Here is an 18,427-nt window from a genome sequence, read left to right as displayed (position 1 = left end):
ATTTCTCTTTAACATTTACTTCTATCCAGTTTTTGTGGATACCGGGCCACATTAGTATTTGCAGGAACGAGCTCACTGACACGGCAGCTAAATCTATCTGCTCTGGCACTACTACCACTGTGCCTATTCCATACATGGACTATGGTCCTGTATTCAAGGCTCGGTTCTGTGCCAACTGGCAGTCGACTTGGAGTGAGCAATGAGAAAACAAGCTTTTCCAAATAAAACCACATATTGAACTTTGGCCGCTTTCTACCATGAGGATTCGAAAAAGGAAGTTGTTCTAACTGGACTATGCATTGGTCACAGTTTTTAACTTATTGTTTTCTTTTATCTGGGACTGATGCACCAGTGTGTAGTTTGTGTAACACACAGATCACAATAAGGCACATTTTACTTTCTTGTCATCGTTATGGTTTTCAACGATGGCTGGATTTTAAACATATTCTGTCCCAAGGTTTGTCCATAACATTAGACAGTGCTATTGGTGACGGTGATACTGGCCACCTTGTAAATGTTTTTAGTTTTTTAAAGGTCATTAATTTTTTAAATGCTATTTAAGTATTTAATTAAAATTATACTTTGTTCTGTTTCAACTTGATTCCTATTTACGAATTTTAATAATTTTACTTTACTTGTATGACGCAGATAGCCTAGTCGCTTTGCGTGATAAAACGCCAAACAACCAATCAATCAACTTTCAATAATAAAATTGGACGTTCTGTTTCCAGTTGTGGAGATAATTCAAATAAACTATTGTGTAGCCTTACTCTAAGACCATTGGTTAGTTTTACAGAAATTGATTCATAGATTAACCATGATTTATGATTTACTAAGATACGACACAGAAAAATATTTTTATTATTTCTCCGTTTTGTTATATTTTTACAATATAATTATGTAGCACCTTAGTAGTGTTACAGTAACTAATGTTTTACAGCAGTTACTGTGGAGTGTAGTCCCACAACGTAATTGAGTGTAATAATATACAGTTTCGTAATAATAAAGAAATCCTTACTTACCATTATTTAATTTAGTTCAGTTTAAACTATGATTAAATTACTAGAACGAGACAGTTTTAACGGATAAATAATTAACTTGTCGTTTTATAGATTAAATTCGAATGACATAACAATTATTTGACTGATTATTAAAATGCGAATAACAGAAACTATTAACTATCTATATTTTCTTTATTAACAACCTTTAGATGACTTCCAAACAACACTTATTTCTCATTGGTTCTCAGTGAGGGAAAACTAACTACAGAAATATATATTAAAACGTCCTCTAACGTTCATGTGAAATCAATGATTTGCTTCTCTCTCTATTCGTCTACATCTGTCCTGTATATGATAAATACAGTTGTTCGGTATTATCGATTTCATCCGGAAAATTTAGTTGAATAATTTAACTCTTTTTAGGATTGAGGTATTTTAACACAATCCAAATTTTCTATACACTATTTGTAACGTGTTAGGCTATGAATCGATTCCATAAGTGATAAACTACATTTCTAAGGACAGTAAATCCCATTTTTCAGTTCAAAAAGTATTCAAAGCATTTGTGGCGGCAGTTTCTATTGACTGGCCACTCTCTGTCATAAGGGCTACATCTTTACCCTAGATATCTGTAAACCTGGCAGTAAAATTTGCTTCATGACTACATGTTTACTCTAAATATCTGTAAACTTGGCAGTATAATTTATTTCATGACTACATATTCACTCTAGGCTTCAATAAGCCTGGCGGTATAATTTACTTCATGACTACATCTTTAACTCAAATATCTGTAAACAAGGTAGTATGATTGACTTCAAGGCTACATCTTTAATCTAGGTTTCTATAAGCCTGGCGGTATAATTTACTTCATGACTACATCTTTAACTCAAATATCTGTAAACAAGGTAGTATGATTGACTTCAAGGCTACATCTTTAATCTAGGTTTCTGTAAGCCTGACAGTATAATTTACTTTCTGACCACACCTTCAACCAAGAAGTATGCTGTATACAAATCAGCAAGTTACTGGAGTTATATAAAGTCACGGTGGAACGGAATGTGTCAGAACAATATTTTAAGTATTATTTGATTTTTCGTGGGTAGTGTGACGAACCGTAAATTGATAGCTTTTGATATAAGCATATAACATCCCTTTTAAAAGCAAAATATTCGTAAACTCTAACCGTAATTATGAAATCATATTGGTAATTTAGTATTTCCAAGGTTGAGATATCTTTTATACGTAATGACACTAATAAACAAAGGAAGGTGGGTCAACTTGGGACACCTGGACTATCCTGAAAGAAACCGTCTAGATGTCGTACCAAAGTCATGGTAAGAAAATGCAGCGTTTTGTAACACTTAAAAATGTAAGAATATATAAGTCAGTGGCAAAAGTTGTCCACGTGACACAGGCAACAATACGATATAAAGTTAAAGAGGATATACTTCTGGAAAAGCGACAAAAGTTACACTCAGCATACCTGACGCAGTTAGAGAACACACACCAGTCAAGATACTAGTCTATGGATTTCTCTGTGATCGTCCTCGTATGTTAGATGGTTTCTGAAAATCACGCAGGAAGGTACAGTGTGCTTGGAAAATGATTAAATAGCCTTTTGCAGTAGAAACTGCTCTGGGTGACTATTGTCAAGATACATAATCGTCAGGTAAAGCTTATTGCACAGTAAGAATTTAATGAGGCCTTCATACAATTTTAATGTGATGAATTCAACCTCTGCAGAGAGAAGACAGCAGAACCCATGACCAACTGTTGGCCTACTATCATCTGGTTGAACAGTAGATTTTGCTCATCAGTCTTTTAATGCACCCAATGTGTTGATCGATGTTTCATCTCTTAAACCATCACAGTATAAACCATGTTTTCGACTTTTATCATTTAGAGCCAGAAATGTAATATTCATTAAACAATTACAGTTAGGGTGTGGTCATTGGATATCACTGGTTGTCGTGGTCAGTAGCCTACACGATAACGTAAGCTTAATTAAGTGTTATTATTGTTATTTTAGTTTTTGGCTGTTCATTTTATGTCGTATTTAGAGAAATGGTAAGAAGGATAGTATGTGAAATTGTTGTGAATGTAATTGGATCTCAGGTGTTGTTATGGTAGGGGGTGGCACTGAATCTTGTGGTAGTATAGGGTACGACTGGTGGTAGCGAGTGGGATTAGATCCTAGGTTGTGATGATGGAGTATGTGATTAGATCTCAGATTGTGCCCTTCTTTAGGGCATGAGAACCCAGAAGATAACAGTAGTGTAAGAGCTACATTATATAATATTAACTAATTGGTGTCTAGTGTTAAAATAGCAATTATTGGTAAGAACGTTAAGATTGTCATATAGGCTACAAACCATGGCGAGTTTTCCTATTATCAAGCAGTCTGTAAAATGTATGATTATTAAATACTTAGTCTTCACAAGATATTTTCAACTATATAAATCTGGATGTATCTGCATATATACAAGTATTCAATCATGCATATTTCTCATTATTCGACTCTCTCGCTATCTTCAGTTACCCCTATTTTCACATTTACTTTTTATTTGATAACCTGTGTAGTAGTAACAACAGTAACTATCATTTGTTTGAAATGGCTTCAGAAGAAAAGTCGATAAAAATAAGGCGAAAAATGCCTACATTAATAATTTACCGGAATCTCGATACAAATAGTCAGAACATATGTGTCAACTTATCCAGCGTTAATATAACTAACGTTCTTAGCAACGAGTAGACACACAGATCGGTATGTTGCTCTCAAGGTAGGTTTACAAAACAGATAAGACTTTTTACAGATCTGCAACCTTAAATTCATGACATAACCAGACAAAAGTAATCAAGATGTGGCGATAAATTTTCACACCATCAGACCTGAGTTTTCACTTCTCATTTTTAGTACTACTTAAATTTGTGTCCAAAACCAAAAAAATTAATTTTGATACAACTTTCAAACTGGAGTTGACCAATTTCAACAAGTTTGTTGTTTTCAAATTTCCCATAAAGCTACAAAGTAAGACTAGAGGGAAGGCAGCTAGTCATCACTACCCACCGCCAGCTCTTGGGCTACTCTTTTACCAACGAATAGTGGGATTGACAGTCACATAGTAACGCCCCCACGGCTGAAAGGACGAGCAAGTTTGGTGTGACGGGGATTCGAACCTGCTATCCTCAGATTACGAGTCGAGCGCCTGATCATGTCGGGCCAGGATCAGTTGCTATTGATGGCGTAAAGTTTACCCAAAATATGAGCACAAACACCAGTGAAGAGCAGTCTACAGTTACTGAATGGGTCGAATTGACCAACACCTCACTCACTGTCTTCAACTTTAGTCTGTTGAAAATTTAACCCATAAGAAACTTTCTTACAATCGTCTCTGTGCCCTCTTTCAGTGGCCATCCCGTCCTGGTCACTTTCACATCAACTGCAATAATTCACTTTATAGTTACAAAAAATAGCAGGTGTTAGGTCCTTCTTCCAAAAGACAATCGCCTTTATATCAATTAATCTCCATCTAACTTTTGGCATATTTCTTTAAGCAAATTCGAAAAATTTCAATTGTCGCATTGTCAGGTACATAACTAACCTGTGCCCGGTTAGGTTCCTAATTTAGTGGTAAGTCAGTATCATATGATATTCGCATAACTGAAAAGCTGTTGTTGCGTATGTGTTTGGTTCCAATGAAAATGTCAAGCGAATCCCACTCGTATTGTTTATAAAACATATACTTAAGAAAAGAAAGTCAGAGTAAGATTTTGTAGTAAGAGAGACACGAACAAAATCTTTCTCTACGCTTTAAGAAAGTAGGTGTATCACTAAGTTCACAAGTTTGCAACGGGTACTACTGTTTAGGTGGCTTACCCATAGTCTGACAAATCAAAGTATGGAACGATGAGCGCAGATAGTCGTTCCATGACAGTTTTGTTCAAATATTTAAAACAATAACTCATATATTTGTCACTTTACTTCCTAGTCTAGTTAATGGTGTAGTAAGTATTCTCTGTTGCTTATAAATTACCAGCTAATGTTGCCTCTTGTGTACTGTTGAGTCAGTTAGGAGAATAGTTGTGTATTGTAATTTACAATAAGTTAAGGGAATAGTGTATTTATTACTCAGTAAATTAAGGGAACAGTTTTGTATTATATGGAATATTATACTCTGTGTTAGACTTTGTTCAAGACGGTTTAACTGGTTTACTTAGTTTAATCAGTTGTAGTAGTACATAATTACTACAAGTTTATGTTAACTGTCAGTTTGGTGAATTATTATAGTCTGTGTTAACTGTCAGTTTGGTGAACTATTATAGTCTGTGTTAACTGTCAGTATGGTGAATTACTAAAGTCTGTGTTAACTGTCAGTATGGTGAACTATTATAGTCTGTGTTAACTGTCAGTATGGTGAATTACTAAAGTCTGTGTTAACTGTCAGTATGGTGAATTACTAAAGTCTGTGTTAACTGTCAGTATGGTGAACTATTAAAGCCTGAACAAACTATCTATTCGGGAGCTAAATGGTGAGTTAGTTAAAGATTGTATTGAACCTTTCTCAGATTCATTGTTTTACTCAGATTGTTCACAACACTTTCCGGATTTATACCACAACGGAATTATCTTGTGATATTATTCTGAATAATTTCCTTGCTATTTGATTTGAGTTTACGACCACTTCTCGCTGTACTTCTACATAGCCAGTGTGTTCTGAATTATTTTTTTTCTGAACCAGATAATATGGTTTAATGAGGAACCTGGTGACGGATATATATCTATATACGAAACTAATTATATTCATCTCAGTGTAAAATAAATTGTTGTTATGAAATAACTATCTGGTCGACAATGTTTTCTTCTCAAACTTTTAGGTACATCAGTAAACTGTTTAACTCCTGTACTGTCATAATTACTGTCACTAACTTATGCTGGAAAACATACGGATATGGAAATATCACTTCATTCTTATACACCAGAGTGGGAAACGTGACTGGAGCTCAGAGGTTTCACTGCGCTATACAATGTAACAGGATTCTTCTTTGTGCTGGATTTGAGTAAGTTTAACATTTTTGTTACAAGGAAACACAAATTTGCAGCAATATTCGTAGGAAACCCTACTTACTAAATAATAGATGATAGTTAAGTTATGGATAAATTACAACAGATGGTAACAATGAAGAAGATGGTTGGTGCTTGATGTGATTTAACTTGTAAGATAAAGAAAACAAAATTGTGAACCTGGCTTCAATCTTCGCCAAGACGAAACTAAATGTCGTTATATCGAACAGCTCCTAAACTAAGAAAACTTCAATATAGTTTCTACTTAATAGAAAACGTTGACATATGTTCTCTTCATAGGTTTGACATAAGTGACAATTGCGTCTTGTTCCACCTCGGAGAGTCACCAAGTGAGAGTTCGTATTATGTCAAGATGGTAAGTACTGTCATAGTAATAATACTTAAGGTTAGATTATTTCACTTTCATTGTAACAATACTTAAGGTTAGATTATTTCACTGTCATTGTAACAATACTTTAGGTTAGATTATTTCACTGTCATTATAACAATACTTAAGGTTAGATTATTTCACTGTCATTATAACAATACTTAAGGTTAGATTATTTCACTGTCATTATAACAATACTTAAAGTTAGATTATTTCACTGTCATTGTAACAATACTTAAGGTTAGATTATTTCACTTTCATTGTAACAATACTTAAGGTTAGATTATTTCACTTTCATTGTAACAATACTTAAGGTTAGATTATTTCACTGTCACTATAACAATACTTTAGTTTAGATTATTTCACTGTCATTATAACAATACTTTGTTTAGATTACTTCACTGTCATTGTAACAATAATTAAGTATCGATTTCATCACTGTCATTGTAGCAGTAATGTTGCTTTATTGTCATTATAACAATACTTCGGTTCTTGTGAATTGATTGTCATTGTAACAATACTTCAGTTTACTTTATGTGACTCTGTTTGGCATTATATGTCTCATGTTCCAGACTTTACTCTTAAAAGTAACGTGATAAAAAACGTTTCCTTAACTGGAAATTACATTGAGTTTAAAGTATTCTGTTTTATGCTTTCAGATGGCGTTGTGGAGGCGTGAAGGTAAGACATAATACTTTTTAAACTAGAGTTCACGGACGGTATAATATTGTGAGATTTCAGTGATGTCGAGAAACCCACTTGAAGAGAAATATATATGTAAAAACGGCTCGTTTGGGTTGAGAAGATATTTTACATAGAAGAGCGAACAACGTTTCGACCTTCTTCTGTCATCGTCAGGTTCACAAAGAAAGAAAGAGGTAACTGACCGGAAGCTGACCACATGTTTGGAAGGGGTTGTGTAACTGAGTGTCGGAATGTAGAGGGCGGTGTTAGATGTTTGAATATATAATTTTATTTTATTATATTTAATATAGGTATAAAGGCGTTCCTTTATATTGGTTTATTTTGGGCTTAAGTTGTTGTATAAGTAAGGCTTATTTAATTTTGCGTTTGTTTATGTTTCTTTCTTTATTTAGTATTTGAGTGTTTTCTATGGTTATGTTGTGTTTATTTGACTTGCAGTGTTCGAAAACGTGTGAAGGTGACATTTTATGTTCTTTGAATCTGGTTTCCATTTTTCTACTTATTTCTCCAATATAGAAGTCGTGGCAGTTATAACATTGTATTTTATAAATAATGTTGGTGCGGTGTTTGTCAGTGTAGTTTTTACATAGTATAGACCTCAGTTTTGTGCCTGGTTTTGAATAAATTTGGTATTAACTGGAATGTCATATTTTGTTACTAGTTTTTTGCCAAATGTTGGTTATTTGTCTGATGATGTCGGGAATATATGGTATGCAGCAGTATATGGTTTCGTGATCTTTTAATTCGTGAGATATATTTACTTTTGTTGGTTGATTTTGCTTTCTGTCTAGGTGTGTGTGTATAATGTTTTCTACGGTTTGTGGAGGAAACTTATTGATGTTGATGAAGTATTGTTTTATTTTGTCAAATTCTTCATTAATTTTATCTGATGAGCATAGTTTTATGGCTGTGTTTATTTGGTTTCTTAGTATGTTGAGTTTTTGTTTTGTTTCATGTGCTGAGTCCCAAGGAATGTATAGTCCAGTATGGGTGATTTTTCGGTGGATTTCCTGTTTTGAATTGTGTGTCGGTTCTTGTAATTTTGAGGTTAAGAAATGATATTTGATTGCTTTCTTCCTGTTCACATGTGAAGTTAATGTTGGGATGTATAGAGTTAATGTGATTGAAAAAATTAAGTGTGTGTTCTGTATATCTGAATCCTTCAACCGTGTCATCTACATACCTGTACCAGTATAGTGGTGGATGTAATGCTGTGTTAATTGCTTGTGTTTCAACTTGTGTCATAAAAATATTGGCTAGAACTGGTGATACTGGGTTGCCCATGCTTAGGCCATTTGTTTGTATATAGTTTTGGTTGTTGAACATGAAGTTTGTCTTTATCGTGGTGAATTCTATTCGGGTTGCTAACTGGTTACTGGGAATTTCTATGGGTGGGTTAGGGTCTCGGATATAGAGTTCTAAGGCTATCTTGCAGGCTTCAGTGGTTGGAACTTCTGTAAAGAGGGATGTAACATCAAAACTAGCCATTAAGGCTTTATGATTAAGTTGATTTAGATTAGACTTGAAATTAAAAGAGTCTTTGATGAATGAGCTGGCTGATGTTACATATTTGTAGAATGCCCATGCTATGTATTTACCAAGATTGTAATTAAACGATTCATATGTGGACATTATTGGTCGTAATGGACAATCTGGTTCATGAGGTTTGGGGATGCCGTATATTTGTGGTGTGCGTGAGTCGGTTTTACGTAGGTAGGAATAAAGTGTTTGTGAAACTGTGTTGGCTTTTTTCATTTGTAGTAGTAATTTGTTCAGTTGCGTCTCGTGTGTCTTGGTTGAATTTGTGTGTATTGGTTTAAATTTGTTCATGTCTGATAGAATGTTCTTCATTTTTTCATTTTCTTCATAATGAACACGAATGAATACATCCAAAAATACCTATATACACCTATATTATATTACCTATACCTATATTAAATATAATAAAATAAAATTATATATTCAAACATCTAACACCGCCCTCTACATTCCGACACTCAGTTACACAACCCCTTCCAAACATGTGGTAAGCTTCCGGTCAGTTACCTCTTTCTTTCTTTGTGAACCTGACGATGACCGAAGAAGGTCGAAACGTTGTTCGCTCTTCTACGTAAAATATTTTCTCAACCCAAACGAGCCGTTTTTACACATATATTGTGAGATTTCCACCTCACCACTTATAAAACCAGTTATAGACTTTGAACCTAAACTTACTTACAAAATTGTCTCCAGCTAATTAAACAAATATATTCTCCCAGAAATGTTACAAAGTCTACAAGGTAAATTAAAATCGATTAGTTTGGTTGGTGAATTGTGAAAATAATCAACAAATGATTTCTGATTTTGACAATGGTAATGATGTCTTCTCTAGTCATAATAAAACCGTGATATATCACATTATGTACTGAAGTCTTCTCTAGTCATAATAAAACAGTAATATATCGCACTATGTACTGAAGTCTTCTCTAGTAATAATAAAACCGTAATATATCACATTATGTACTGATGTGATCTCCAGTCATAATGAATGCCCTGATATATCACACTCTGTAATGACATCATCTCTAGTCATACTGAAAACCGTGTTATATCACACTCTGTACTGATGTCTTGTTTAGTCATACTGAAAACCGTGTTATATCACACTCTGTACTGATGTCTTCTTTAGTCATACTGAAAACCGTGTTATATCACACTCTTTACTGATGTCTTCTTTAGTCATAATGAATACCGTGTTATATCACACTCTATATTGATGTCTTCTACAGTTATAATGAATACCGTGTTATATTACACTATGTATTAATGTCGTACCTAGTTATAATGTATGACACTGTGTTATATCACACTCTGTAATGACGTCTTCTCTAATATTAATGAATGTAGTATTATATCACACTCTGTAACGATGCCTTCTTTAGTCATAATGAATGCTGTGATATATCACACTCTGTAAAGACGTCTTCTCTTGTCATAAAGAAAACCGTGTTATATGACACTCTGTATTGGTATCGTATCTAGTTATAATGAATACCGGTATATATCACACTCTGTCATGATTTCTTCTCTAGGTAGAAGGAATACCGTGTATATCACACCCTCTTATGATGCCTTCTTTAGGCATAATGAAAACCGTATTATAACAGACTTTGTAATTACGTTTGTGTTGTCATAATGAAAACCAAGTAAAATCAGACTCTGTACTGATGTCTTCTCTAGTGATAAATAAAAGCGTGTTATATCACAGTGTGAGCTCATGTAGTCTGCAGTCATAGTGAATGCCATGATATATCACATTTTGTAATGATATAACATACTGAAAACCGTGTATATCACACACTGTTCTGATGTCTTCTATAATCGTAATGAAAACCGTGTTATATCCAACTCTGTACTGTTGCCCTCTCTAGTCATAATGAAAACTGCGTTGTAACACACTCTGTAATTATGTTTTTTAGTCATAATGAAAACCATGTCATATGACACTATGTACTAGTGTCTTCTGTAGTCATAATGAATACCGTGTTATATCAGACTCTGTAATGATGTCTCCTGTATTCATAATGCAAACCGTGTTGTAACACCCTCTCTACAGATGTCTTCTGTAGTCATAATGAATACCGTGTCATATCAGACTCTGTAATGGTCTTCTCTTGCCATAATGAAAACCGTATTATATCGTCCTCTGTAGTGATGTCGTCTCTAGTCATAATGATTACCGTGTTACATAACACTCTGTAATTACGTTTTCTTTATTCATAAATAATACCGTGTTATATCACACACTGTACTAATGTCTTCATTAGTCGTAATGAATACCGTGTTATATCCAACACTGTACTGATGTCTTCTTTAGTAAAAATGAACAGTGTTATATCACACTCTGTAATGGTGTCTTCTCTAGTCATAATGAAAACCGTATTATATCATTCTCTTTACTGATGTCTTATCTAATGATAATGAACATTGTGTTATACTACACAATGTAATGATGTCTTCTCTAGTCATAATGAAAACCGTATTATATCACACTATGTACTAATGTCTTCTCTAGTCATAATGAACACTGTGTTATATCACATTCTGTTATGAAGTTGTCTGTATTTAATCTTTACCTGAATATGAAGGTCGAAATGTTGTTTTCTCCTTATCAATAAAAGTGTTAATACCCATACCAGCCATTCTGAGATACAAGTGCTGTCCTTAATACTCGAGTGGATTAATGTGTTTTTTGAAATTTGAAGAAATAATAATGCGACAGACCTTCATTATTTATGAAACTTGGTTATTATAAATACCAAAAATAAACCCAAGTAAGTCGATAAATTCGTGAACAACTAATAAAATAGCAAAAATTAACAATAAATGCGAAATATTAAAGAAAGAATATCTTCTTAAGATAATCAAACTTAACTAAATGAAACTTTATTCGTTGGGATTGATCAGCACATTATATCGCTCTCATGGCATGTTTGGTGTGACACGAGCTTCTGGTTAAGAGTTTAGCGACCTGACCACCTGGCCATGCCGGGGCCTCTCTGTAGAACGTTAATATTAATGTCAAGTGACGTTATTTTATAATGTACTGTGTAATGTTGGGTATCTTTAAAAATCATGACAGTTTATTGAAAGAGACTTTGAGTAGTGAAATCAGTTGGACATTTCTAGCCATGACATGGGTTTTGGATTTGATACATCACCACGTAACGATGGTTGTAATGCTGGACATAGTTGTAACAACAAACATTTCAACGAATCTGATTACCTTAAGACTGATTGGTTGTTTTGTGTTTAAAATTTAAAGAGATGAAAACTGTGTTCTAGATTCCCACCTTGAAGGTTTGTCTAAATGTTTCTGTCTTCCTTTACGCCAGGTAACACTGCACAACCAACTTAACTGTATAGTGTTACACGTGTGTAACACATGGCCAGATGGTAAGGGAACTCGACTCCTAATATAATGGTTTGCGGGTTCGAATCCCCGTCACACCAAACATGTTCGCCTTTTCAGCCGTGGAGGCGTTATAATGTGCCGGTCAGTCCCACTATTCGTTGGTAAAAGAGTAGCTCAAGAGTTGGCGGTGGGTGGTGATGACTAGCTGCCTTCCCTCTAGTCTTACCCTTCTAAATCAGAGACGGTTATCGCAGATAGCCCTCCCGTAGTTTTGCATAAAATTTCTTTCAAACAGACTTAAATACTTTTCATAGTTTATGGTCGTTTACACTTCACATTACTGCAGGTATCAACTAAAAATAACTCACGTTTTTATACACTCCTCACTCCTAATTCATATTACCACAGGTATCTATAAAAGCACTGAAGAAAACACACCTAATTTTCACATCTTACACTCCCCACTAGTACCAAATTCTAGCTAAAACTTGGGTTTCTTCTTTGAATGAACATATATATATATATATATTATAGTTGTTTGATATGCAGTTAGGAAATTCATATTTGAATGGCCACCTGGGAGTCGTTTCATTTGTCTAACCACATCATGTGATATTAGACACTACAGGGTGAGTACATGTGCATCTCAATCAAGTGGATTACTTTTAACCACTCAAAATAGTTTTTACAGTATGTTTAATTATAGTTTACTATAAATAACTTTAAATTTTCTATAAAACAATCAAACAAGGTACCTGTAGTTTAATACGAGTTCTACAAGAGAATGACTAAACAGCTTTTTAAAAGCTGAAATGTACGACACATTAGGCTAAAATGTTTATCGTACAACATTTTTGCGATCTAAAAATCGTATCATATGTGATTTTAAATAGATATAAGATGATATAAGTGAAGTTTCAAATTATTAGATAACAGCTCCAAACAAGTGTTTCACTTCTGCAATTCAGAAACTGTAGAAGGAAAGCCGACTGTTATCTTATGTATATAATTTTTGTTCTTTTGTCTCTAGCAACTGCTAACATAGCAGAAGAAAAGCCGACTGTTATCATATCTATAATTTTTGTTCTTTTGTCTCTAGCAACTGCTAACATAGCAGAAGGAAAGCCGACTGTTATCTTATATATATAATTTTGTTCTTTTGTCTCTAGCAACTGCTAACATAGCAGAAGGAAAGCCGACTGTTATCTTATATAATTTTTGTTCTTTTGTCTCTAGCAACTGCTAACATAGCAGAAGAAAAGCCGACTGTTATCATATCTATAATTTTTGTTCTTTTGTCTCTAGCAACTGCTAACATAGCAGAAGGAAAGCCGACTGTTATCTTATATATATAATTTTTGTTCTTTTGTCTCTAGCAACTGCTAACATAGCAGAAGGAAAGCCGACTGTTATCTTATATAATTTTTGTTCTTTTGTCTCTAGCAACTGCTAACATAGCAGAAGGAAAGCCGACTGTTATCTTATATATATAATTTTTGTTCTTTTGTCTCTAGCAACTGCTAACATAGCAGAAGGAAAGCTGACTGTTATCTTATATATATAATTTTTGTTCTTTTGTCTCTAGCAACTGCTAACATAGCAGAAGGAAAGCTGAGTGCTATGAGTTCTCTCTTCGGTTCCAAGTTTCCTGCTTCTAAAAGTGTTGATGGTATAGCAGATTGTGGAAATCAGATCAGTCACACTGCTAACGAACAGTTCCCCTGGTGGTCGGTTGATCTAGGTGACGTCTACGTTGTCAGGAAGGTCACTATCTGGAACCGACAGTCAGTAACAAATTGTAGGTTTCTTTGTTTACTCTGCATACAAATCTGGTTTTCCTTTGATTTTTACGAACAGAACACTTCACTAAAACCTTAATGAGATTTCATGGTATTAAGACTAACATATTTTTAATAACTGATTTTATTGAGGCTTACACATTTTGTAATAAGAATATTCCAGATTCTTCGAACTTATTTTTGTTCCTGATCATCTCTTACTTAACATGAGTGTTTACCGATAACTTTTAAAAACCAAAATCCGGTTTGTTTGTTGTTGTGGAGAACACTAAGTTTACCTAATTAATTGTTACGTTGTAATGTATCATGTAGTAATTAAAACCAAAATAGAATATTTCAATAATTTTCAAATTCTTCAATTAAATAATAAATGTGGATGAAACAAGAATTGTTCTTGAAATATTTAACACTATTTTTTGAAACCCGATACGTGAATCTTTCATTAAAACTTATCGGAAACTCCTCTTTAGACTATCGACTACATGACTTTGAAATCCGTGTTGGAAACACCCCAGTCTCAGAAGTAGGAAAACCAATCACAGCAAATCAACTGTGCGCCTTCCATGATGGAGGAGGAATCACCGATAAACCCGTGACCTTCATCTGTGACCAGCCTTATGGGTTTGGAGGACGTTACCTCACTGTTCAGATTATACGGTATTGTTCGGATTGTAAGGACCCCACAAGAAATTTCTTGCACACGTGTGAAGTACAAGTGTTCGGTTACACACTTTAAACCATAAATGTCAGTGGAATCGACATAAAAGTTTTCTGTAGATTAGACCCCTTTCGGGCAAATGCTGAACCCTCTAGGATTTTGTTTTTCGTAATAGTGGTAACGAATATAGTTTTAATGGAATAACAAGTTACTGATTCTCGTGTGTATATTGTCATGCATGTTATTATAGTTGTTTCAGTCCTAGTTATTTTTCTACTTACACTTAAATTTAGAAAGGTTACATGAACCAAGTTTTGGAGTTCTGCTTATGTTTAGATTTACCAACAGTTACAAAAAGAAAACTACTGTATCGCACCAGTTACTTTCTGACTTTCCTGACCCACCAAGGTGCCGCTTATAATCATCTCGCTGGCCTATTTGCTTTCTAAGATGGTAATCTTTATTTTCTGTCAAGTCCGTGTTACCGAACCGGCCGCACCCTAGTAGCACAGCGGTATATCACAAAACACAGATAGCTCATTGTGTAGCTTTGTGTTTAATTCGAAACAATAACCGAGCCATGACGCTGACTTAGCTCCGGGGCGTTATAATGTTAGAACCAATCCCATTATTCGTTGGTAAAAGAGTAGACCAAGAGCTGATTGTAGGTAGCGTTGACTTCCCCACAGTTTAAATTAGGAACGGTTAGCGTAATAAGTTTTGTATGAAATTAAATCCATACAGTAAGTACCCTGGACTTGTAGTTCAAATAATGTTTTCTTCTTACTCTCTAACTCTTTGTGTCAATGGCTGTTTCTGTTTCTCTTTGGTAATTAATTAATTTTATTCACTTTTGTTAACGTTCCAGTTAAATTTCTACCAACACAACTTATCAGTTATATTACAGTATTTGTAAAGATAACTTATCAGTTATGTTACAGTATTTGTAAGATAATTTATCATTATATTACAATATTTGTAAGATAACTCATCAGTTATATTACAATATTTGTAAGATAAGTTATCAGTTATGTTACAATATTTGTAAGGTAACTTATCAGTAATTTAACAGTATTTGTTCCTCACAAAGGATTGTTTGTTATTATTTGCAGCTGAAATATCTTAGTTGTGACGTTCATTTTTAGTTAGACCCTGTTACTCAAATAATTTTCTAACAGTCCTGTTTCCTTTACAAGTAACAACACTGTCACAGATAACTTGTGTCTAGTTCTTAATAAAGTATGTATGATTTAATATTATGGTTATTTATTGAATGTGTCATTCTGGCTATACACCATGTGAATCACTGAAGCTTGTTTGATTCCAGCTAAACGGTAACATTTTCTACATCTATTTGTGTAATGATAATTACATGCTATTTTTCAGTTATTAACAACAACAATTTTTCTGTAAATCTTTCCAGTTTCCAGTTGGGTAGTTTCTCATTGTGTGATGATATCAAACGTAATAAGAGTCCTTCCACGTACAAAATACAGATTATTGTTAATTAATTAAACATTATAAACAATCACTTTGCTAACAACTACACAGACTGAAATCTCTGACTATCTTACTCAATTTGATGATTTCCACATGCAACTGGGACCCGAAATGAACCCTTATTACCTTGCAGCATACTTCTCTTATTCCAGTATTATAAAACCATGAAGGACACAAAAGTTGTGAAGAATAGGATGTGTGATAGGTCAAACTGTATGCAATAAATATGGAAATAAACGAACCACTCCACCAGTGGCTATCAGTGGACATCAAGAAAAAAACCAAGAGCACAGTTAAATATATATATACAACATGGATACAAGTCAACATACAGCATGGCCCATAAGTCCCTACCCATCCATATATTTTATGTATCCAGTGTATCTGTGTGCTGTCCCTCATTCTTGCTGCATAATATTATGCAACGCCATGTTCTGTGAGACATTTTCAAGTGAAAATGGGCTTAAATCAGCCATATTTCTCTGAAAAAAAAAGAAAAAATTATAATACATGCATAATTGAATATAACATGATAACATATGGATGGGTAGGGACTTACAGGCCACCCTGTACATCACACAAAGTCAGTGCTAACAAATATCTTCCACAAGACAAAGTTTAATGGAACACTTACTATTGATGGCTGTATGATTTATTCAAACATTGGTTAATTTAAAATGCAAAACGTCGATTATACTATCCTGTTGATAATGTGACATCTCGGACACCAAACTATATACACAGGTGTGTATGTAGAATGTTAAACTATATACACGTGTGTATACAGAATCATGTTAAACTATATACACAAGTGTGTATACAGAATCATGTTAAACAAACTATATACACATGTGTGTATATAGAATTATGTTAAACAAACTATATACACAGGTGTGTATGTAGAATTATGTTAAACAAACTATATACACATGTGTGTATATAGAATTATGTTAAACAAACTATATACACAGGTGTGTATGTAGAATTATGTTAAACAAACTATATACACAGGTGTGTATGTAGAATGATGTTAAACAAACTATATACACATGTGTGTATGTAGAATCATGTTAAACAAACTATATACACAGGTGTGCATACAGAATCATGTTAAACAAACTATATACACAGGTGTGGATATAGAATGTTAAACTATATATACTGTGTGTATACAGAATGATGTTAAACAAACTATATACACAGCGTGTGTATGTAGAATCATGTTAAACAAACTATATACACAGGTGTGTATGTAGAATCATGTTAAACAAACTATATACACAGGTGTGTATACAGAATCATGTTAAACAAACTATATACATAGGTGTGTATACAGAATCATGTTAAACAAACTATATACACAGGTGTGTATGTAGAATCATGTTAAACAAACTATATACACAGGTGTGGATACAGAATGTTAAACTATATACACGTGTGTATACAGAATGATGTTAAACAAACTATATACACAGGTGTGTATACAGAATCATGTTAAACAAACTATATACACAGGTGTGGAAGTAGAATCATGTTAAACTATATACACACCTGTGTATATATAATCATGTTAAACAAACTATATACACAGGTGTGGAAGTAGAATCATGTTAAACTATATACACAGGTGTGGAAGTAGAATCATGTTAAACAAAGTATATACACAGTTTGTGTAGAATCATTATAAACAAACTATATACACAGGTGTGTATACAGAATCATGTTAAACAAACTATATACACAGTTTGTGTAGAATCATTATAAACAAACTATATATACAGGTGTGTATATATAATCATGTTAAACTATATAGACAGTTGTGTATACATTATCATGTTAAACAAACTATATACACAGGTGTGTATACAGAATCATGTTAAACAAACTATATACACAGGTGTGTAGGTAGAATCATGTTAAACAAACTATATACACAGGTGTGTAGGTAGAATCATGTTAAACAAACTATATACACAGGTGTGGATGTAGAATGATGTTAAACAAACTATATACACAAGTGTGTATGTAGAATCATGTTAAACAAACTATATACACAGGTGTGGATGTAGAATGATGTTAAACAAACTATATACACAGGTGTGGATGTAGAATGATGTTAAACAAACTATATACACGTGTGTATGTAGAATCATGTTAAACAAACTATATACACAGGTGTGTATGTAGAATCATGTTAAAGAAACTATATACAGAAATGTGTATGTAGAACCATGTTAAAGAAACTATATACAGAAATGTGTATGTAGAATCATGTTAAACAAACTATATACACAGGTGTGTATGTAGAATCATGATAAAGAAACTATATACACAGGTGTGTATACAGAATCATGTTAAACAAGCTATATACACACCTGTGTATATAGAATCATGTTAAACAAACTATATACACAGGTATG

At 33.6% G+C, this 18,427-nt stretch overlaps 1 protein-coding gene across 1 annotated transcript; it reads left to right on the top strand.

Moving 5' to 3' along the window:
- Nucleotides 1–5,769: 5,769 nt before the first annotated feature.
- LOC143231054 (uncharacterized) lies at nucleotides 5,770–15,998 on the top strand. The gene is made up of 5 exons (XM_076465562.1): nucleotides 5,770–6,059; nucleotides 6,364–6,439; nucleotides 7,111–7,132; nucleotides 13,636–13,848; nucleotides 14,320–15,998. The coding sequence occupies exons 1-5, from the start codon at nucleotides 5,854–5,856 to the stop codon at nucleotides 14,583–14,585; spliced, it is 783 nt and encodes a 260-aa protein (XP_076321677.1). The 5' UTR covers nucleotides 5,770–5,853; the 3' UTR covers nucleotides 14,586–15,998.
- Nucleotides 15,999–18,427: the final 2,429 nt, after the last annotated feature.

This window comes from Tachypleus tridentatus, chromosome 1 (assembly GCF_004210375.1).
Source record: "Tachypleus tridentatus isolate NWPU-2018 chromosome 1, ASM421037v1, whole genome shotgun sequence".
NCBI classification, from domain to species: domain Eukaryota; kingdom Metazoa; phylum Arthropoda; class Merostomata; order Xiphosura; family Limulidae; genus Tachypleus; species Tachypleus tridentatus.
This window is presented reverse-complemented; position numbering and strand designations above follow the sequence as displayed.

Coding starts and splice junctions, on each gene's coding strand:
- LOC143231054 (XM_076465562.1), top strand. CDS start 5,854: ATGTTTTCTTCTCAAACTTTTAGGTACATCAGTAAACTGTTTAACTCC. Junction 6,440..7,110: donor GTTCGTATTATGTCAAGATG/GTAAGTACTGTC, acceptor TTATGCTTTCAG/ATGGCGTTGTGGAGGCGTGA. Junction 13,849..14,319: donor CCGACAGTCAGTAACAAATT/GTAGGTTTCTTT, acceptor ACTCCTCTTTAG/ACTATCGACTACATGACTTT.